Source organism: Apodemus sylvaticus, chromosome 2 (genome assembly GCF_947179515.1).
Source record: "Apodemus sylvaticus chromosome 2, mApoSyl1.1, whole genome shotgun sequence".
Taxonomy (NCBI): domain Eukaryota; kingdom Metazoa; phylum Chordata; class Mammalia; order Rodentia; family Muridae; genus Apodemus; species Apodemus sylvaticus.
The window spans coordinates 32,502,064-32,525,295 of record NC_067473.1 but is presented as its reverse complement, the minus strand read 5'-3'; the positions used below and the strand labels follow the sequence as shown (position 1 = coordinate 32,525,295).

The 23,232-nt window shown below is 42.0% G+C and overlaps 1 protein-coding gene across 3 annotated transcripts in view; it reads left to right on the top strand.

The window, feature by feature from the left end:
• Positions 1 to 23,232, top strand: part of Ica1 (islet cell autoantigen 1) — a 136,621-nt gene that overhangs the window by 89,020 nt on the left and 24,369 nt on the right. For all 3 annotated transcript variants that reach the window (XM_052173242.1, XM_052173243.1, XM_052173241.1), the window contains exons 7-10: positions 7,326 to 7,451; positions 8,494 to 8,592; positions 21,138 to 21,232; positions 23,004 to 23,056. In XM_052173242.1, the coding sequence (XP_052029202.1) occupies positions 7,326 to 7,451; positions 8,494 to 8,592; positions 21,138 to 21,232; positions 23,004 to 23,056 (373 nt within the window). The remainder of the gene's footprint in view (positions 1 to 7,325; positions 7,452 to 8,493; positions 8,593 to 21,137; positions 21,233 to 23,003; positions 23,057 to 23,232) is intronic.

The window sequence follows — 23,232 nt, the reverse complement described above, 5'->3', positions numbered from 1 at the left end:
AGGAAAGGAATTGTTAAGGCGCAAAGAGCACAAACCACAAAAGAAAACTTGGTAAATTTGACTTCATCAAAAGTGAAGCCTTTTCTTTTCAAAAGACACTATTAAGAAAATGAAAGGCAATTTCAGTCTTGAAATTATTCCCAAAGTTATATCTGATAATGATTCGTATTCAGAACATAGGAGGAATTATTACTTACTAATCAGACGACAGGCCCGATTTTTAAAACTAGGCAAAAGCTCTGAATACACGTTACTAAAATTATATAAGACATGTAAAAATGAAAAGTTCAGCATCATTAGTCATCAGAGAAACACAAATTAAAGTCACAGTAACTGTGACTACCTCCCCATTACCAAAAAAAAAAAAAACAAAAAAAAAAACAAACAGATTGTAATAATCAAAAATAGAAGGCTGGAGAGATAGCTCAGTGCTTAATAGCACTGATTACTCTTCTGAAGGTCCTGAGTTCAAATCCCAGCAACTACATGGTGGCTCACAACCATCTGTAATGAGATCTCACACCCTCTTCTGGAGACAGCTACAGTGTGCTTACATATAATAATAAAACAATCTTTAAAAATTATCAAAAGGGATCTTTTATCATGAATCTAATTGGAGTCTCTCATGAGAATTTCCAGAAAGCAACTGTGATTAGTGCCAACTGCATCCAGGTAACAGAGAAGCCATCTTGAATTCACTAAGGCAAAGGAGGGAGCTGATCAGAAAACTCTTTCCTATCGTCTCCCTGCTTCCCATGTCTTCTTCTGGTCTCTAAAAAAATTGTGTGTGTGTGTGTGTGTGTGTGTGTGTGTTCATGCATGTAGTGTTGAGAGTTGTATATGTAGAGCATATAGAGTAATGTGTTTGAGTGTGCAGGGGTGGACATTATGTTCATGCATGTAGAAGCCAATGGAATCGGTGTCTTCCTCTGTTTCCCATACCTCGTTACCTGGAATCTAAGCGTCTGTCACTGAACTCTGAGTAAGCCTGACTGTCCCGCCATGCACACTACTGCTGGGTTACAAGTACATATAGCTATTGTTTGGGCATTGGGGACTGAAACTCAGGTCCTCATGATTGCAAAGCAAACATTCTCACCTACTAAGCCATCTCCTCGCTGCCTCCCTTTCCTGTTTTTCTTTGCAGACCAAGTCTCTGCACATAACCAAAACCTCAAATGTCAAGACTCTCTGCCTTTAGAGCTTTTGCTGTTAAGAGACAAATTGAGACTAATTTTCTCTCGTTTCAAGTTCAAAAATCCTAAGAAAGGGATCTGGTTCCTCTGCAGTTGCCATGGTATAGAATGATAGATTTAACTGGGTTTAAAATGCTATGACGATCAATGTGAACCATCAGCTGGACAGAATATAGAAGCACCCGAGAGTTGGGCCAGTGGGCATGCCTGTGAGGGGTTATCTTAGTTATGTTAATTAATATGGGAAGACCTGTCTTTAGCTGTGGGTGGAACCATTAATTGAACTGAGATCCTCCATTTTATAAAATGGAGAAAGCAAACTAAGCGCCAGTATTTATTCATCTAGTTTCCTGAGTATGGATGTGCTGTTACTAGCTGTGTCAAGTACCTGCTGCTTTAAGCACCTGTCTGCCATAGACTGTATCTTGATTTAGAAGTGAAATACACTTTTTCTTTCTTAATGGTTTTTGTTTGAGTATTTTATAACAGCAACAGGAAAAGAAACTAAGACAGAAATTGCAACTGAGAAGTGGGGCCTTGCTATGTTTAACCTGACTATGTTATGTGGTTCTTAGACCTGGAAGTGTTTTTATAGCTAGAATAAAGGAGTTTGCATCTTCAGTAAACAGAGCTTAATAGACCGTTCTGGTAGGAGCTTAAAATACAAGACTGTGATAGAACCACACACCTTAAAGGGGTTTGGAGGGGAACGGGAACTCTATCAGGAATTGGGATGGGGACCCTTTGTATGACATTTTGGGCAAATATTTGCATTCATTCTGCCTGGGTTGAGAATCTGTGTGAAGTTGAATTTAAGACAATGGATTAATTTGTTTGGAAGATGAGTAGTTAGACTTAGTTTCTCAGGAGTGTGAACACTGAGAAAGGTAGCTATAACTGCTGAAGAGATCAGTACTACCAAAGAGAAACCCGGCCTTCTGTACTGGACAATGAGAAAGAGACTTCTGAGGACAAGGTTCCCCGTCATGCATACACACACACATACACACACATGTGCTGATAATACCTAGGGAAAGGAATGCATCCCAAGTTGACTGCCGAACTTAGAATCATTATTTATATGGCACTGGCTTTAAAGGCATAAAGGATGGAACAGTGCAGGCATAGTGTAGAGCCGCTGAGGCCAGGCAATGTGTGTCAGGGATAGAGTCCCTGCAAGGATGCCCTGAGTGGCCATTGTGTGAAGATGTGAAGGGGTAGCAAACATTGAAATGAAGCCTCTAGGATATGGCAGATGCAGATGCTGTAGGCGGGGCATCTTCAGAAAATAGCTATAGACACAGACTGGATCTGGAAGGCTGCAGTTTCTTCACACATGTGCTCTCTCCTCAAGGCCTCCTTTGTCTCCTGAATATCTCTTGGGTCAGCACATTCTCTTCTATATCCAGAACATCAATACACTGTCTAAAAGCACCGCCATCTTTCCTTTTACTTTGAATCTATCCATATCCACCTTCACCTCTCTCTCCTCCTGCCTGTCTACATACTGCAAGCAAGTGATCTTTCCACGCTGAAAGAAAGAGTCCTGTCTCCTTGTTTGAAAGCCCTCAAGGTTCTACTGTGCCTAGGTCAAAACTAAAATAAAAGTCTGTCCTCCAGGATATGATCTGACCTTTTGCTTTATCTCATAGCACCTTTCTACACGTTCTCAGCAGCACAGCAATGCTAGTCCACTCTCGGCCGATGCGATTCTAGGACAAGCCCTGTTGCCTCTTTCTTAGGTTCTTTCACCCTCCCTTCTGACAGCTAGACTACTTCTGCCAGATAGCCATGCTCGGGCCCTTAGAGTAGCTTGACAACCGTTGACTCCCTCCAAGTCAAATGTGTTGATAAGTCATTTCTGTAGGTTGGTTTGGACTTTCTTCCAAACCCCTCCCCTAATCTGTCTTTAGGCATTCACTAATTAAAAAACAAAAATCCCCACTCAAAAATAAAAAAAATTCCCCTCTTTTTACCTATTACTACCAACACCTGAGAGATATGGTGCTCTTAAATATCTGCCAAAGAATGGATGGATTGTGTGTCTGTGTGTGTGAGTGTGTGTGTGTGTGTGTGTGTGTGTGTCAGAGTTACCACCTGAAAAAAAAAGAATCTAAAAGTCAGAGTGGTTTTTTTTTTCTTTTGTGCTTAAAGGAAATCAAACCCTTAGGAAACAACAAAGGTGTGCTCCAATTACTTGGTTGTGGAGTAATAAGGAGACCTTCCCCCACTGGGTAGAAAGGCCAGTGTGAACTAAGGAGAATCCCTTTGCCTTTACCCTGGCTAGTTCAAGTCGGGGCTATGAGGTCGAATTTCACAGCAGGAGGCATGAACACAGAGCCAAGCCTTGTGTTTTGGTGGTGGAGAAGTGGCTGCTTTCTCAGGTAAATTGAGTGTCTGTGGCCTAGACCCTAGACTAAAGAGGGTCTAATGTGCACGATCACTTCCTAAAGTTTGGGAAAGAAGAGAAAGGGGGAGCTACGGAAACAAAATGAAGAAATAAGCAAAGGGCTCATTTATTTGAGTAAAATCATTTTAAAGAGCCTTGAAAACCGCAGGGCTCCTCGAGATGTTTATGGAATTGAATTTAATTTATATGGGATCGAGAGGAATAATAATCAAAACATTTTCACTCAAGTGCATCTGGAAGCATGTGAAATTGCCCCGCCAGTGGTGGTCTGTACTCTGCTGGGTCCCTTCGAGTTTTGTCCTTGCCCAGACTGAGTGTGTTTGAGAGAGCAGACTTGGGACACAAACTATTAAACAATTTTTTCTGGATTCCAAATGCCCACTGGTATAACCTCCTCCTTGTTTGGCATGGAGAGGACACGGCATTTGGGAGCTCAGCAGCGAGTTAAGAGTTTTCAGCATCATCGTCGACACACAAAGCATATGGCCTTGCAGAACTCACTGGGTCACGGTTGCTACCCTCTGCTCCATTTCTAAAACTACCCTTCAAAGTCCCAACAAAATCATCTAAGGAGTGTCTCAAACTATTTGCACTCCTAAGGTTTAATGTTCTGAGCAAAGGGCACAATCTCTCACTTCCTAGAGTGCCTATGAGTAAGTGAGCCTGAAAAGGAAAAAAAAATATCAAAATGTGTACCCAAGGGGGGAAAATATCTCATTTGCATCTTGTTAGAAAAATCTGAACTTTCATATAAGTAAGGCATTCTTTTACATACCTTAGATTTGCGATGGTATTGGCTCTTCCCAGAAGCCCTCAATGCCTGTTTTTTGATTGTTTACCTCAATTATCTGTTGTTATAATCAGGCCATGAAATGAAACCATCATAGCATTCAAGGGCTTACAACAATAAGCATCTTTTTATTGCTTACCAGTCTATTGTTAAACAGGGTGTTTCTAGTGTGGCAGCTTCTTACACAGTGCTTGGTAGTCAGACCCAAGGCAGGGCAGGTTCTGTTAACAATGGCTGAACTCTCCTCCTTAAGTCTCCTCATGTCACTGTGGCTCACACCCTCCTCAGGCTGCCTAATTGGAGACAAAGAGAAAGAAGGTGGATACTGGCAGACGGTCCCTTTTTTAGGTTTCCAGTCTTCTTATATCTGTTAGCCTCTCATTGGCCAACACCAAGTCACGTGGTCAAGCCCGATTTCAGACATAGGGGAGATGCAAAGTCACAGGGCGAAGTATAAGAGAGTGTAGGAAGGACAATCCTTGGGACTACAATGATACCACCTCCCAGGGTAATAAAATAATGCAATCACTTTACGGTGACACCCTACCCCAGCGGCATCTCATCATCCCTTGTCTATGTTCTCAGTATTCTCACTCTTAATCTCCTCTCATTGTGATATAATTGCCAATTTCTCTCAATTCCTTAGAAGCTTAGCATGCTTATAACAACGTGTGCCCTTTCATAAGCATTTAGTGACTGTGCATTAGCTGTGTTAGTACTTCACAGATAACTCTGCCATACATAACAGTACTGGATTCATACGTGCTCTATAAACTTGTATTGAACAAGTGCATGCACAAAAGCTCACATCCCAAAGCCCCTTCTCCTTTCGAAGGAAAAGGCTGAAGACAGATAATTTTCTGAGCCCTGGTTGAAAAGGCCCTTCTGGGCAAGTATGCTGACCCTTGGTGATCAACTCAAAAGTCTCAACTGCTAAACTTCTATCCATCTGGATTTCTTCCTCTTTCCTGGCCCCCAGCAGCCCTTGGTCTCTTTTCAATCTCCTTTCTCTTCTTAGAGGAAGGCAGAACATTAATGATATTTCACTTGCTTTAAACTTCTTATAGTTAGAGCTCCCAGGGGGTGAATTTTAGTCTTCATTCTGCAATGATGAATAATCCATCTCTAGGGTGTTTGTGCTCATAGTGTGGTCAGGCCGAGGGGCACTAATAACTACTGTCCACTGGTCTCTCCATCACTGTAGATAGGGAATTGAGAGGAATCCTTAGAAAATGTGTGTGAGCTATACACACAACTTATATGTCCTCTATTCTCGTAGGTATTAATTCTATCGGTGTGTTAAACCTCATCCTTTTCCAGTTGCCTACGATCCCATAGTGAAGCTTGTATTTCTATGTAGAATCCAATTTTGAGCTTCTTGATTTTCCAGGCAGTAGGAGAATGTGCCTAAAGGAGGAGCGCACAGTAGCATGGTTATTAAGTCAGACAGAGAAGCCCTACCCTAAGTCAGTTCTCTTCTACTATGTAGGGTCCAGGAATTGAACTCAGGTCATCAGGCTTGGTAGCATCTGTCCTTATCTACTGAGCCATCTGGCCAGTCTCCAAAATCACTACTTACAAAGCTATTTTAAAGACTTTAATTCTGGACATTTTAAAATGGTATGGAAGCATCCCATCAACAAATATGTGCCTTGTACCCAGCTGCTCTACGCTGCCTGGGATATAATGATGAAAAAGCATATAATACCTCAGCCTGACTTGTAATACTCACCTGCCTAGTTTCTATGATGCAAGAGGGTTTTAAAACAATGTTTGAAATTATCAAGTAGAACACATTAAGTGTGTATAGATTTTTATACATTAAAAAAAAAAACCCTCTCAATAAAATTCTTTTTTTTTTTTAAGTGTCTGACTTTTCCCATCCAAAATATTATATAGTGGCGCCTTGGATTACAAGAAGGGGAAATTTTGACTTCACTTTTTAAAAATATATATGTGTGCATGGTGTGTGTGTGTGCATATTTATTTAGACAGCATCTCATGTACCTGAGGCTGGCCCCAATTTCACTGTATAGCCATAGGTGATCTGAAACGTCTGATCCTTCTGCCTGCATCTCCAGATTGCTGGAATCACAGGAATGAGCCACTACAGATGACTTCTGGTGTGCTGGGAATGGAATTCTGGGCCTCTGCTAGTACTACTCGAGCACTTTGCTGACACAGCTACGTCCCTAACCCTCTAAATTTGAAAATTCTACCCTCTTACAACATAAGCTATAGAGTTAACATGTGCAGAACTTTCCTGGCCATCATCCCTTCCCTGAATTACAGTGTGGTTCACGGGTGGCTGGAATTTTGCTTTTATTCATCACTCAGTAATAAAAATTGAAAATTTATCAGTAGGAATGTTTTAGGCAGTGGAAAATTCTTTGATATAAACCCTCAGTTGGCTCCTGAAACAGTAGAATTACATTAATCGAAAGAAAAAAAAAGAGAGAAACCTCAAGAAAATATAGAAATCAGTAAATAGGATTGTGTCAATGATAGTTTCTCCATTTTAGTAAATGTTACACAAGATGTTAATGTTAGGAAAAATCAGTGAGGACTGTGTGGGTACTGCGCTCCAGAGACTGGAAAACCCTGGAACAAAGCATCTTCTTCAGGATGTGTGTGTCTCCAGCCTCCATTGTGACCAGCTTGTAATTGCTCGGAGGAGACAGAGTTATTAATCTCATTCTGCAAAGCATATAATTTATATAGTAAGTCTGTTATAAAAGTGTAAGCATCACAGTTCTTGTCTAAGTCTTTTGGAAGGCAAGAATAGATGTCAGATCTGCTCATTCATCTGGAACATTTAATGATGTTTTCTTACAGAAGACAGACAAACCCTTCACTGGTCTTTCCTCACCTGCAAATTTTAATGTCATGGAGGTTTGAGTGTCTCAGAGATTCGCCTTCCCTTTTGTAGGTACAGACTCAAGTGCGTCTTGCGAAAAAAAACTTTGACAAGTTGAAGATGGATGTGTGTCAAAAGGTGGATCTTCTTGGAGCAAGCAGATGTAACCTCTTATCTCACATGCTAGCGACATACCAGGTAACAAAGTGATATTTGTCCTGATGAACAAAGATGAGCCAGAGGCTTAGACAGTGGGGAATGTTGTGTTTGAATGGAAAGTATGCCCTGGGAAAGTATGTCATGGACTCTGAATGCATTCTCGTTTCTGCTGTTTAAGGCCCTGCAGTTTAATCAGCAGTACAGTCACAACTATGTGCCATATACATGGTGGAGTTTTCTATTCCCCTGCATTTGTTTTGTGGGTCCTTTCTGCCCTGAATGCGTTCCTTTGTCTGTGTCTTTCCAGATCCTGATCTAGACCCTCTTAGCACAATACCCTACATGTCTCAGGAAGTGATGCTTATTCAGGACACTTGGTTTTCTCTCTCTTAATACTGTAGTCCTTCAGGGTAGCCCTGTGTCTATCCTTGGTGCTGTTGACACCAGCTGAGTGTGAAATACCAGATGCTGGGAGTTGTTGGGAAGGTGCAAATTACTGTAGCTTGAGTTTGAAGTTTAGGAAGAAAACTGGAGGCAGTAAATTCTCTATTTCCCAAACCTCTAGAAAAGGTGTTCTGTTCTACACAGAAAAATTCTTTTAAGAATGCCGATGAGGAGACCATGATGACGCAAGCCCTTTGATCCCAGTACTCAGGAGGCAGACGGAGGTGGATCTAGACTAGTCTGGTGTACAAAACAAGTTCCAGGTCATTCAGGACCATAGCATGAGACTCTGTGTCACCACCACTACCACCCTCAAAAAAATATTGCCAATGAAATGTTGGAGAAATCAAATCATTATGAAATGAGATGAATGAATAGCTCTGGGTTTTGGAGAATGGAGTGAATGGGGCAAAGATGGCAAGGTGAGGGCCCAGGTGGTGGGTGCAACCTGAGCATTGGGGGAAGTTTAGTTGGATGATATGGCAAGGTCTAAGTGAACCATGGGAAGAAAGGGGGGTACAGAGATGAGGCCAAGTCAGTGTTGAGATGACCTGGGGAGCTATAGGTCACTTCTCTGGGGACCTGGGTCAGAAGTGGTCATTCAAGACATTGATGACTTTGCCATCTTTCTTTACAGACCACTCTGCTCCACTTTTGGGAGAAAACTTCTCACACCATGGCAGCCATCCATGAGAGCTTCAAAGGCTATCAACCATATGAATTCACAACGTTAAAGGTATGGAAGCCAAAGAGTCACCAGGAAATCTTGTGAAAAGCCAGTTGTGTTTGTATTTAACCCCAACCCATCCATGGCAGTATCATGACTCCCAGACCCCTGTCAGAGAGAACTATGTCTCTGACACCGCCTTTCACTATAGACCATGATAATCCATATTTATCTGACATTGTTGAAGACAAGATCACTCAAGAACAAGTAACTAATTACTTTTTGTTTAGTTTAGTTTAGTTTTTCCATTATCTGGGATGGAATTCAGGCCTTTAAATATGCTAGACAGTCTACCACTGAGTTACATCCCTATTTTTAATTATTAATTTTGATTATACAGATCTGAGAAGATTTGTTTCTTTCCTCCCTTATTTCTAATATATATATATATATATATATATATATATATATATATATATATTTATTATTTTATTCTGAAGACACCTCCAACATAAGATTGGAATTTTCCAGAGGACAATAGTAACATTTTCTAATGGAAAGAGCTACATTAAACTCAAGGATCCTTGACTCAAAGTGGGGGTTTGTGTGTAGTATCTGATTCTCAGTATTGAAGTTGATTTGGAACTTGTCTGCCCTGATGGCTACCAGAGATGAATGCACATCAAGATAAGAAAGTGCCATTCCAGAAGGACTTTAAGAATGATTGAAGAGAACAATGGGTACCTTGTTGTGGGGTGTGCCTTTTAAAGAAGGATACCTGGCCATAGAATTGGTCCTCGCAGTCCCCACCTTGCTCAGGTGTTGGTGTTCACTGACATACTGTGTGGTGAATGCACCCTGGACATCCACCATTTCCCTCTGTCGACTATATAAACTTACTAGGAGGGAGGCTTTTTAATTTCTTGCACCTCCTGTATGTCTGTCGTCCAGCCAAATGTCTGCACAGTCAGCAAGCAGCCCTTGTCACACTGGCAGCGTTACTATTGGAAAAGCTGCATTTCTTCTCTGTGATTTACTGATGTTTTCAGCAACTTAGGAAGTATCCCTCCCAAACAAGGAGGATGAGTTAACATTACAGCTCGTGGGGCTGGAGAGATGGCTCAGCGCTTAAGAGCACTGGCTGCTCTTCCGGAAGTCCTGAGTTCAATTCCCAGCAACCACATGGTGACTCACAGCCATCTATAATTGGACCAAATGCCTTCTTCTGGTGTATCTGAAGACAGCTGCAGTGTAGTCATATAAATAAAAAATAAATTTAAAAAAATTACAGCTCATGCTACCCAAAGTTCTTACCCTGGCCGGAGCAGATCAACCTTCTCTTTCATGGGGCACTTCTTGACTATCCTAACTGTTCTGTTGTTAGCGTTGGTCTTTCATTTCCATTTTCCTAGTATTAAGGACTGAGCCTAGGACCTTGTGCATGTTAGAAAAATACTTTATTGCTAATCTGCCCACGGGATTTAATTTGCAACCGAAGGTTACCTGTCTTGTCAAAAATAAATTGGCCAGGAAGTCAAATGAAATGTCTTCTTCCTCAAATATAAGAAGGCTCATGTTTGAGTTTATTGCATATTAATGATGTTAAAATGCTACAGGCATGAAAGAACATGAGTGTATCCCTGTCCTCTAGGGCTGAGGAAACTATGACTCCAAGATACGTGCCATGCTGTTCACCCTGCAGAAAAGGTTGCAGCTGTTTCCAACAGTAACGCTGCCACTAAACAAGAATTTAGTGAAAGTTTGACAGTTGTGATTTAGGACATAATTACAAATATTTTGGACAGGCAGCTCACTATTACCTTTTATATCCTTCACCCTCCCATAGGTTATAGTTTAAATAGTAATGTATCACTTATTTGTAGTATAATCTTGTAGGATAAATACATCTATTAAAGTATGATGGTGTTATAGTCAAATTAAGAATAAGTGTCCACCAACCCATCAAATAAGCTGTTTTTGTTTTTATTAGCCTCCTGGACGATGCTGGTCTAGTGTTTCAGGGATGACATATTAGAAATTCAAGCTGATAGATAATTATGTGGACTCCCGTTGGACATAATAGGATCCTGTTATACACAGATCATTATGTTTTTATAGATAGATGCACTCATGTATCAGATTGTATGCCAGGAAACATGAAGATGAAACCCATTAGTTCCCTATGTGCCCTGTTTAAGTATGATGATACTGTTTGAATATCTAGAACTCTCGTGCTAATTGCCTTTTAAAACACGTGGCCTGTAGCTATACAAATTCTTATGTCACCCAACAAATTTTCAAACCTCTAATTTTAGAAGGGCCTTCTCTTTTGATAATGGATATTTCAGAATTTAAATAAATGTTTTCACGATTAATTTGTCCTCCAGGTTGGTGTAAGCAAATGCCCCCTTAAGATGCCTTTTGGGATTCTAACTGGAAAGAAAACATTGTCTTGGAGCGGATTGCCAAGCTCTGCTAATGAAAAGCGGGTCATTTGTTTTCTTTGCTTCAGGGTGTATTCTGAGTGTGTTGGTAATTGTGCCGTTGCAGCTGTATTTCCTGTCTATTAGTTTTATGCTTGATGAAGGATGATAATTAATGTGCTAAACACTCGGCGAGCCCTGTTTGATGGGAAGATTCTCTTATAGCAAAAGTATGAGGCTGTACCTCAGGCCCCTGGAACTTCTAATGAAGCTTTACCTAAGAAATATAAAATAGGTCTTTTGTCAAATAAGTTCGTTATAAAAATGAATCTCTACCTCATACATCATACATCTTTCAAAATATTCAAGTGATGACTTTGACTATTTAATGGAAATGATTCGTGGAACAGCTAACCCTGTTTTGGTCCAGGCCTGATGTGATTATATTGATTCTTCCTTGGGGAGGGCATGGAATCGTTTCAATTTAAGGATACATTTTAGCATTCAACATTATGGAAAATTTAGCTTTCAAATGTAATCTTACAAAAAATGTAAAACTGATCATTCTACTGCCTCCAACTTAAAACAGAAGCATTGTAAGTGGTTGCCAGTAAACGGTGAGTTTTCCCTTACTTCTTCAAACACGACCACTTACTGATTCATTAAAATGTTAGTGAACATGCATATTTTATATGAATTATCTATCATCCGTGTATTAATGGTATATTTATCTCAAATCTGGGAACGTCCTTCACATAGCAGGAATTACCATGTCCGGGGACAAGCTGAGAATAATGTTACTTGCTGGATCTGGAAAGCGTTGTCCCTTTTTTGGGGGGAGCAATTTGGACTTGGAGCTTAAAGCATTTTAAAGAAACTAAATGAAAATCTGTGTCTTTAGGAGAGAAGTGCCTGTCTTAAGTTGCCAGCCCTTAGATGTGGTTGTTCACCTCATCTGTCCAGGGTATCACTTATGCGTTTCTCCTTGGATCCAGGGCAGGCGGCAGCCACAGAGGAGTCAAGTGGCTTTTCCCTGGATCATCTGCAATTCCATTTGCATCAATCGACATTTCTCCTCTACCCCGCGTTCTGGCAGTGGGTGGAGTTGGGCATTTTTATGGGGATATTAGGGTAAGGACTAGACCTTTTACAACTGAGGGTGGGGCCTGGGCCCTTTACAACAGGGACACATACTTCTGAAAACTAATTGAGGGCCAGCATGCCCCCCTCCCCATGTTTGCATTACAGGGCTGTCTGAATTGCTGTTCAGTTCTTTGAGATAGATTCTTTTTTTTTTAAGATTTATTTGTTACATGTAAGTACGCTATAGCTGTCTTCAGACGAACCAGAAGAAGGAGTCATATCTCATAACAGATGGTTGTCTACCACCATGTGGTTGCTGGGATTTGAACTCAGAACCTTCAGAAGAGCAGTCAGTGCTTGTTACAACTGAGTGATTTCTCCAGCCCATCTTAAATTACGCTGACTTTAAACTCACAATCCTTCTGCTTCGGCCTCCCAAGTATTAGATTGTAGGTATATATGATCCTGCCACATTTTTTTGTTTTGTTTTGTTTTTTGTTTGTTTGTTTGTTTGTTGTTTGCTTGTTTTTCGAGACAGGGTTTCTCTGTGTAGCCCTAGCTGTCCTGGAACTCACTCTGTAGACCAGGCTGGCCTCGAACTCAGAAATCCACCTGCCTCTGCCTCTGCCTCCCAAGTGCTGGGATTACAGGTGTGTGCCACCACACCCAGCTGCCACATTTGTTTTTTAACTTTTCTCTGAGCCAATGTTTCACTAGGCTGTCCTGTCCGAGTTGACATGAAATTCTTTTTCCTCACACTTTCACACTCCAGAGTGCTGCTGGAAGGTGGTTTTTGTTTTTTTGAAGCCATCGAGTGCTTGGGTTTAACAGAGATTGTCAGTTACAGAGTCTAGGCCCACGACATACTTCATTTCAGTGGTTTTGGAAGGAACAGCAGAATTTTTCCACTTTGCTCTTCACATTCTCGGATTGTATGATAAAGTAAAATACATAAAAGCACGGGCAGCCAGACCAGCCATGCCCATGCCCAGCCATGCTGATGCCCAACCGTGCCAATGGTGGCATGAGGGAAGCAATGATAGCAGAAGAATTGATACTGCTGATGATGGTGGTGGAGGTACAGGTGAGGTGGTAGAAGAGGCTGTGAATGGAAGACCATATTGGTGTTATTGACTAACACGGTAGTGTAGGAATTGCTGCTGCTGCTGCTGCTGCTGGTGGTGGTGGTTGGTGTGGGTATTGGTGATTAAAATGGAGGCAGGGTTCCTGTTGTTTAACTGATGGGAGAGATGATGGAGAAGGAAGTCCAGGTGATAATGATGCTGTCAGGGAGGATCATAACAGTAGTGTTTGTGATGGAGGGTCAGAGTAGAAGTTATAGCTAAAGCCTCCAGCAACACTAGACTATGTACTTACTAAGAATACGACAGTGGATCCAGAAGTCAGCCATGGACAGCACATCAGAAGAGCATTGCTAGGGCTAGCAGCCCAGTTTTCAGTTATTACCGTCTTCATCCCAGACTTGAGTTTCGCAACCAGTCTCACAGGCAACGGTGTCAATGGGAAATCTTAGCAGGCCTCAACCTAGCCCACTCACATAGCCCACTCCCTCCCTGGTTTCCACTGGACATCTGGCAGTTCCATTTCCAAACCTGTCTTTCAACCCCACAGGCCTTGGTCTGCTCTCAAGTAATTCCCACCAGGGACAGAAGAGACAGGAAGGCATGAGAGTGTGCCATGTCTTCAGCCAGGCTGGCTCTAACCAGTACAAACTGGCTTTGCTGCTTACTCTTGACCTTGGGCCAAGACTCACCTCTAAGGGACCTGAACTTAAAAACCCAACTCCGAGCATGTTCAAAAATAACTGCTAGAACAGCCGTAGTGCTCCTTCCTTCTCGGTGGGGTGTGGGTCCCGGCACTGGGCATGGAACATCTTTCTGGAGACCAAAACACTCCTAGCTTTCGAAAGACCAAAACATCTCTTCAGAATTTTTGTTTTTCTCAAATTCATATGCCTAGCAGCCTCCTTCCACCCACCTTCACATTTCTCAGCTAATCATCTGAGCATTTACCGACAGGCCACATGGCTCTGTAGTTACTTGCTTTGAAAATAATGCCATAATAGTTTTTATGAAAATTGGGTAAATATCTCTGCAATGCTATTTTAGTTAACAGTCCCAACAAGGCAATTACTCGTGGCGAGCAGCCAGGATATCCTTTTAGACTTTCAAGTTTTGCTCTCAGGGTACTTAGCAAAGCTTTTTCCTCAGTTTTTTTTCTTTCTTTCTTCCTTTTTTTTTCTTTTTCTCTCTTTCTTTCCCCCCTCCACCAAACTATTCCAGGCAAGATCCTTGGAAAGAACAGGTTTGGAGCGATATCTCCATCACTAGGGAGGAGCTAACCAGGACCACCACTGAAATCCAAGCTGGGCAAGCCAGGGTTTTGTCTGTCATTTACTGTCTCAGCAGTATGGTGATTGGCATTATTTCTCCCTGGCAGCTGGTCACTCAAGCTCTCCTCACAATAGCCTGGGTCTTCTCCTGCCCCCGATCCTTCTCCTGAACCTCGCTTTGCTGGACAGGGGGGGGGGAACCTACTGTATAGTTTTTCTGTGCCAGATACTTGCTATGAAATAATGTCTAGGAACATTTTTATACGGTGTGTGTGTGTGTGTGTGTGTGTTAAAAGTACCAGGGATGGGATTGCAATTGATAACACTTTTAGGTCCGGCATTAACATGTAGAAGATGTCTGTATTTTGTTTAACCCTCAAATTATCTTCAGAGCCCTGGAGTATGTTCAAGTTTATTCCCATGTTTCAAATGAAACTGGAGCCCAGAGACAGCTAGTAATTTGCCCAAGGCTCTGTGCATGTGCACGGGATCTGGGAACTGCAAAGTTCAGGCGTTTACCACCCTGCTATGAACGGCTTCCCACGGGCACTTCTGGCTGTGAAGCAGGTGGGCAGGAAAGAGCAGAAACGCCACCTTTAAAAAGCACAGCCATAGCTTCCAATTAACAATCCTACTTTGAAGTTTTCTCTTGTGGGTGAAAACAGTAATTTGTGTGGCAGCCCCTCAAATATCTGGGAACATGGGAATCCTCTTTAAGAAAGTGGAGTGGAGTCCCCTCTGTACCCTCAACCCTTCTCATTAAAGGGGACATTGAGGAAATGTCCTTGACGTGGTTGTTCAAGACTTTTCCTTAAATTGGGCAACTTTAAAGACAGATTCACAGATAGCTTCTGTTTGTCTGTGGCTGAATGGCCTGAAGCAGGTTACTCCCTCTCTTCAAGCCTCCACCTCCACGGCAGGAGACAAGCAATGTTTCTGAGGCTACTCGAAGCCGGAGAGTGTGAACTTGGAGCGTAGAACACAGGACTGAAGGCATCAGCCCCTCCCCCCATCTTTAGACCTGTGGTTCACAATCTTCCTTCAGGACAGTTCCTCGTGTTGTGATACCCCCAACAACATACAATTATTTGCAGTGCTACTTCATAACTGTTGTGAGTAGGCTAATTCATGAATTTATGTACTTCATAAATGTTGTGGATTGTAAGTAAAAATGTCTGCATTTTTCAACTGTCTTTGGTGACCCCTGTTGAAAGGGTCCATTGACCTCCCCAGAGGGATCAAGACCCACAGGTTAAGAAACACTACTCTAGACCCTTTCGGGGTCCTGACAAGAATATGGTCTGTAGTGTTCTCCAAGTTCTGGTGGGTAAACTGAGGCCTGAGAATGATGAGAACCACTGTCACGTCAAATCACTGCTTGATATAAATCCAAGGACCCCCCTTCCCAGCATTCGTGATGCCTTCCCACCAACAAGTCCCCGTTCTAATTAAAGCATAAAATTATATGTCTTATAGTGATTTTTTTTCCCCTGCAGTTTTACTTTGGTCTGTTGTTCTACAGTTCAGTTCAAAATTGTCTCTAGCACTAGATTAACATGGTGTCATTTGTACGTGGTGGGGGACGTGTGTGGTGGGGAAGAGGAGGACATGTGTTCTAAATGTCTGTGAATTGCGTGGCTGGTATACATCATGTCCTCTGCTCTTTATTTCTCATGTGGTACTAATTACATAAACACAAACATACACACACACCCAGCTGAATGCAGCATCTTTTGACCAGGCAAAACTATTTTAAGTGCTTTTGTTTCCTTTTCCTGACAACTGTTTGGCACCTTCGTATGTGTACAGTGTAATTAATGGAAAGTAGCATAAGAGAATGAAGTGTCTAATTAAGGGCGGCAGGAAATGTTACCCGGTTGTGTAAGTAAGGTGGGCCTCAGTCTGGGTTCTTAGAACTGGCTGCTGGCCCTTTGTCTGAGGAATTTGTTTTGTTGAATAGTTTTGCTTTCTTTCAGATGAATGTTGCTGCTGCTTTTATTTTCCTAATACAGGAAGTAGTAATTCCCTTTATTATATTAAGCTGTTTCCTTTTTAAGACGGCTTTTTTTTTTTTTTTTTTTTTTTGCAAGCTGGGTCTGCATATTTTCTTTGTCACACCGATCTTCTATAGTGTGCGTGTGCTTCCTGAAGCCATTTGTGCATTGATGGAAACTATTAGCCTGTTGCTGCAGCCCGACCGGGAACAGGTCACTTAGTCTGCAGACACCCTTTCATCCACAAAGGCGCTTTCAGTCAGTCAGCGGAGTGATGCTGTGCACTGCCGAGACAGTGATGTCCACAGACAGTTTGAGGGAAGGCCTGACTGGGATGAGGTTTAGAAGCAAATGTTTTAGAGTTTTCTTTTCTGGCCATAGATTCAAACGCGGCTTCCGTAGGCCAGCGGTTGGGAGTGGTTCTGTCTGATAGCTGTCTTCTTCACATGTAGCCCTCGGACCTTTCTTATTCATTTTGCCGGAACATGGATTCATGTCATTCAGAAAATGCTGTCACTTCTGCAGGAGCTATTAGGGTCGAGTGTTTTTTAAACTGGGTTGTGGGACTAACCCTTAGCATCCCCAACTGTCATGGCATGCTTCAGACAGCCAGACAATAAACTAAATTTCAGGTGGGATTAGGACACAAGCTTTCAAACTTCCCGTTAGAGGCTCCCCTCAGCAAGTGCCATCTTTCCTCAGAAACAAGCTGCTTTTGTGGTTCTGCTTTTTCACCTTTTTGATTTTTGCTTCATTTGGTCTCCAAGTCTTATGTTAGCAAGCCCATTATCAATGTTCAAATATCGACTGCTCTGATGCCTGTGTGTATTAGACATCTTTGACTTACGACTTTAGAACATTTGAATCTTGTGGGTTGTATTTCAGGTGAGCTGATATGTGTGTGAATACACTGTTTTCCTTCATTCAAAATTCTCAAAGTGAATAAATAATCTGATGTATTTACATTAATTTTCCTTATGGAGTTATATGCCTTTTCATAGTTTCCCCCTGACCCTTTACATTTCTCAGCTAAATAGATATAATTGTTAATGGTGAGCATTACAAATTTTTTTTTAACCAACAAGTCCGAATTTTAGCACTTGCCAGGCCTCAAAAGCCAAATTATCATAGGGACAATGGTAATGTAGGACGGGAAGAGCATTGTCGCAGGAATTATTAATAGTAAATTAAAGTAGCAATTGGAACTGCAGCCTTTCTGTTGGGAATGCACAATAGTGTCTTAAGTGTGACTGTGGTGACAGGGAGCCAGCAATTGAGTCCCTGCTAATGGCCCAACAGGGGAAGGGTTTGAAAAGAGGCAAGGAGTGGTTTACATTACAAAGGGATTGTCTGAGGGCTGCTCCAGTGTGGTCAGGAGGGGAGGTGGGCTGGAGACAGGACTGATGATAACCGTGGAACTGTCAAGGGCATCTTGGGGGTTTAGACAGGAGCTGTGGCAGCTCGACGCAGTCCACTGAAGCAGACGTGTCCATGGCCTGCCCAATGTTGATTGACAAAAAAGGAAACACAATGAGGAGATAATTGAGCGAACCAGGAGGCCTGGACAAGTGTCACGGATCTGAAAGTGAGTCCTGGGAGCACTGGCTGAAAATACTCCAGCCTTCAGTCTGATCAGAACTGAACCATTCTATGGAGAATGCAGCTGCTGAGAGACACAGAGAGAGAGATGGCTGTGATTGGCAAATGTATGGAAAAGAATTTGTCCTTGACATCTGATGAACTCCCACTTACGGTTACCCAACTCTAATGCATACAAACGCACTCACATGGGGCACAACACACACTCACACATGCTCACACTACTTTTACTGGATTTTTTCTTTTTCTTTTGTACGTACAACAAAACTGTCTAGAACACAATCTGGATCCACTGTCTCATTTGCTCTACCCTGTCTGTTGTAGCATTTTCCCCTCACAGTCTGGGCTGCAGCACACAGTAATCATGTGCTGTGTGTAGTTGTCATGCACAGAGAGACAGCAGAAAGGAGGCAAAATGGCCAATGCCAACAACGAATGCTCTCCCTGGGAGACATTATCAGGGTCTCCTAAGACTTCCATTCTTGCCAGTTACAGCATGGCCCCAGTGACTTCTCCACACAGGCTGACCTATTCTTACCTTTGGGTCTTCGTATTCAAGCTTCTCTCTCATTGAGCTAAACGTGGCTGGTTTCTTCTTGTCATTTACTGTCAGTTGAAGTGTCATCTCTACGAGAGGACATCCCATTCACTGAAATAATGATCTGATCGTCTTGTCTCCCTGTTTAAATGGTCTGCCCAGGCATCTCACTTGCTGATAATTTTTCTTTTGACTGACATCCAAAATATCCCAAACAACATCTTACACATGGGAGACACTCCAAAAATATTGTTTTAACTGAAAGTACCAATTTAACGTCCAGAGACAGGGAGTCATTAAATAATGGCAATAAATAAGAGCAAATAAATAAAAATAAATAAATCTTTAAAAGGGCTGAAGAGATGGCTCAGTGAAAAAAGAGCATTGACTGCTCTTCCAGAGGTCCTGAGTTCAGTTTCTAGCAAGCACATGGTGGCTCACAACCATCTGTCATGGACCTGATACCTTTTTCTAGTGTGTCTAAAGAGAGCTACAGTGTACTCATATACATAAAATAAAATAAATAAATCTTAAAAATAATGGCAATGCTGTATATGCAGGCTTTATGCAGTGTAGAGCTTCAGAACTTAAATCAAGAAGACACAGACTCAATAAAGAGACCTCATGGCTTATGGGTAAAGGCACTTGTTGGCAAGCTTCACAGGCTGAGTTTGATCTCTGGAACCCATGAGGTGAAAAAGGAGAACAGTTTCTACAAGTTGTCCTCTGCTCTACACACACGTACCATGCCCCCCCCCCCCCCCGCCACATACAAAATAAATAAACTCTTAAAGCAAAATTAAAAAACCATGACCCTACATTAGAATATTGGCCAGTTGGATCCATATATCTTAATTTAGTATTAAATGTTTGCAACATGTAAAATACTCTGTAGTTTCAACTCTAATCTATTTTTTTTATACAGGAATTGTGTTGCTACAAAGTATCTCTAAAAAGACATATGCTGATCAGACTGTTAATGCGACTTGGCGTCACAAGGGCATTCTTAAATCTGGAGTGCCCAGTGAAGTTGTGTGGAAAGTAGCAGTAATTGATGTGGGCTTTGAAAGGACTCAGGATTTCTAAGGGTGAGCCACCAGGAAGAACAAAGATAGGACGGGACAAAAAGCACACGGAGACCCCAAGGAGGCGGCTCCGACTCAATAGAGAGCTCATGTTTTGCAGATAGTGGGAAGCAGCAGAGAACTGGAGGTCGACTGGCAGTGGGGACGACTTAAGATCAAGCAGAGAGGGGGGGGGGGTTAGATTAGGAATGGCAAGAAATAAGGAATGATTATAAAGTCTTGAGAACAAGGGCAACATGATGACATTGGTATTTTCGGAAAATTACTCAGAACCGGGAGCGAAATGAGGGTGGCCGTTGGGGGTGTGACACCGGTTTCCATCTGGTGTCCGAGGCAGACTCCAAAGTCAGCCTCGGCTCTGCTTTAAGGCCTGGACACAGACTTAGAGCGAGCATCTTCACCCAGGCCTCCAGTCAGCCATCACTAATCAATCCGCATTGGCCCTGACGCCTGCCTGCCTCCCTCTGTGTGTCACCGTGGAGAAAAGAACACAAGAGCCAGGGTAGAAAGGCAGGGAGGCCCAGAGGATGAGAACCTGCCTGGACTTTGGTAGCTCTGAGAAGGCTAAATAACTTGAGATAGTCCTTTTGTGTTCTCGTAAGTTTGTATTGTAATTAGGGACCAAAATAGAAATCTTTTTGTATAAGTCGTTATTCATTGTTAAAGAAACATTTGCTTTCTCTTTCTAGGTCTCTGCTACTGGTCTGCAGTTTTTAAGGAGTTGCTTCTTTATAACAACAACAAAAAAAAACTTAAATATTTAACAAACCTTTAAAATAGTAACTCTTGCAAATGATGGGCCAAAAAGAGGACTCGTGCCTGTTGTTTTTAATCTAAACAGACTTAGAGATACCTGCTCTGCCCTTCCATAGGAGTTAAACTGTCAGTGTTAAGATGCTATTTTATACATATATACTGTATATATATATATATATATATATATATATATATATATACAGTATATATACACTGTAGCTTTCTTCATATATATCTTCATATCTTTGATATATATGAAAAATGTGTGTGTATATATATATATACATGCACATACACACAAATACACATACATTTGTTGTTATCTGCTGTTTTTAAAGATGTTTTTTAAATTACAAAATAGCAAAAAAATTAAAAATAAAATGCTTTGGTCTTAACTTCTGTGGCAGCTTATATACTATGTCAGAGTGTGGACTTCAGGAAGAACTGAAGTTTATCTTAGCTGCATGCTGAAGTTGGAAAGTGAAGTTAACAGGAACCAAAAGGCCTTTCTGGATAGCTTACAAAGGGGGAAACATAAATCCAGTGGCAAATCAACCCTCTCTTACGACCTTTAATCCTTGGATGTGTCTGAGAACACTGTTGCTTGACCATAGAAACCTTTCCCTGCATACTTGACTGGGACAGCCTCCTCAAAGCTCCGACCCTGAGGGTGGTTATAGGCACTGACAGCAGGTGAATATTTTCACTGATGGTTTCTCTTTAACATTCTTTTCTTTTTCTTTTTTTTCTCTTTTTTTCCCCTACCTGTGGCTTCTGATCAAGAGCTTACAAGACCCCATGAAAAAACTGGTTGAGAAAGAAGGGAAGAAGAGCTCGCGGAGAGAGAACCGGAAGGCTGTGGCGCAGGAGCCGAGGCAGTAAGTCCTACGCTCCTTCCTCTTGATAGACATTTCCTTCCAACAGGTGAGGGCAGCACAGTCCTCATGCCAAGCCCCGGTGAGGCCACTGACTGCAGTGGGTTACCCATGTCTTCACTGTGCTATTCCCTTGTGAGAAGTTAACTGGCTGGACAAGGCAAGTGTCCCCTGGTTTCTGGTTATGACCCTCCCCCATGTTGTCATCAACACTCACAAGATATCCTAGACAGGGAAATCCACCACCTTTTCTCTTCTAGAAGGCTATGGCTTATGAAATTGCTTCTCCATGCGTGAAGTCTAAAAGTGTAACTCTCTTCTTTCCCTGCTCTGCCTTTATTCTCTCTTCTCTGAAGCAGAGAATAGCCCAAAGAGTGGGAGGTAGCTCCCCTGCCTCTGTTTTTAGCCTTCTCTTCTTTAGAAAGACCAAGGTTGGTTTGCAGCACATGATCCCTAATGTCACATGGGGAGAAGGACCTTTGAACATGTGGCAATGTCTATGGAGATGGACAGCAGTCACTCTGAACTGTCTGACCTAGGAAGCATCGCTCCCCCATTCTGTTCCTCCGCTGCACACCTCCACAACATAGACATCATTATGGTTAGACAGGCTGACATTTTTAGTGTGGTTCTAAGAAGGTTTCAGATGTGTTGGATGTGTATTTAGTCCCATAGAAATATTTGCTTCCAACATTAGCCTTCTTCAGAGTTTTAAAGAAAATCCTGGAAATTTTCTCTGGTGCAGAACACAGACAAGTTTTCACTGTTGAAAAGACCATAGGATGTGATCTGGAGCCACACAATCGCCTCCTGGTAAGGGGCATCTCATAACTGCCTGCTCTGTGCTGGCACAATGTGGGGCTCTCTGTGGTACCCCTTCTCTCACTGACCATCTGAGCATTCAGCCACCATGTCCACACTGTGTGGAGGATGGAGTGGGGCTTGGAAAGGGCAAGGTACTATAGTGAACCCCGTTAGAAGCTATGTCCAGAGAAAATCCCACAAAAATCTTCCTTTTCCCATATAAGCTAATGTAGTCTGCATAAAGCATTAGCTGCACCAGAAGGGACCTACATAGTCTCTTGATGTGTTGACTTTCACCAATTTCAGATTTCTCAAGTGTCTTCGTACTTCTTCGAAAGCTTAAAACGTATACCAGCCACTATTTTAAATGACAGTGAAAAGTGAAATTTTAGAAGGATTTTTGTTCAGAACCAGCAGATAAAAGGGAGCCAAGGTGCAAGAAAGATCCAAATAAATGAGTGTCAGGGTGGTGGAGAGTCTGCCAGTGAGGTCACAGGAAGAGCGTTTCCGACGATCAAGTGTGCCTCTGGGTTTGGGAGGGACCCTGCCTTCTGCCTTCTGGGTAGTTTAGTGTCTCTCTTTTTTTTTTTTCAACCCCAGGAATCAGGATTAACCATTGTCTAGCCGTTCCTTTCTATGGTTTTTCCCAGTGGTGACATTGTGAGTGTACGGCAGTTATCCCTAACTGCCCATCAAGATGTTTACAGTGTGTGCCTTATGGCAAAGCCATACTCTATATGAAGATGCTATAGAATGCTATAGAGCACAAGCAGTGTCATTGCTGCCTCAGAAAATACAAGCCATACAAATGATGCCCCTCACTCCATCTCCCTCTCTCTACTCCCAACCTGTGTCTGTGTGTGGGAGAGATGCTGTCCGTGAAGCAATAGATATCACACTGAAGATATAGCTGTCCCATAAACATAAATTTTCAGACTGGTGTAAAGTCAATGTTCTTTTTTATTTTAAGGTTAATTTCTTTGGAGGATGAGAACCAGCACAAAGAATCCTCTACTTGTAAGAGTAAGTTTTAATTTCCCTTTAAATTGTTTCACAGGCATCGTTTCAAGGCACAACACCCGACTTATTTGTTCTTTTCTTTTTCTTTTTCTTTTTCCTTCTTTTCTTTCTTTCTTATTTTTACAAATTCCCTTTTGGCTTTCTTTTCTATCTTGAGAAAAGACTATTAATTCCTGTGG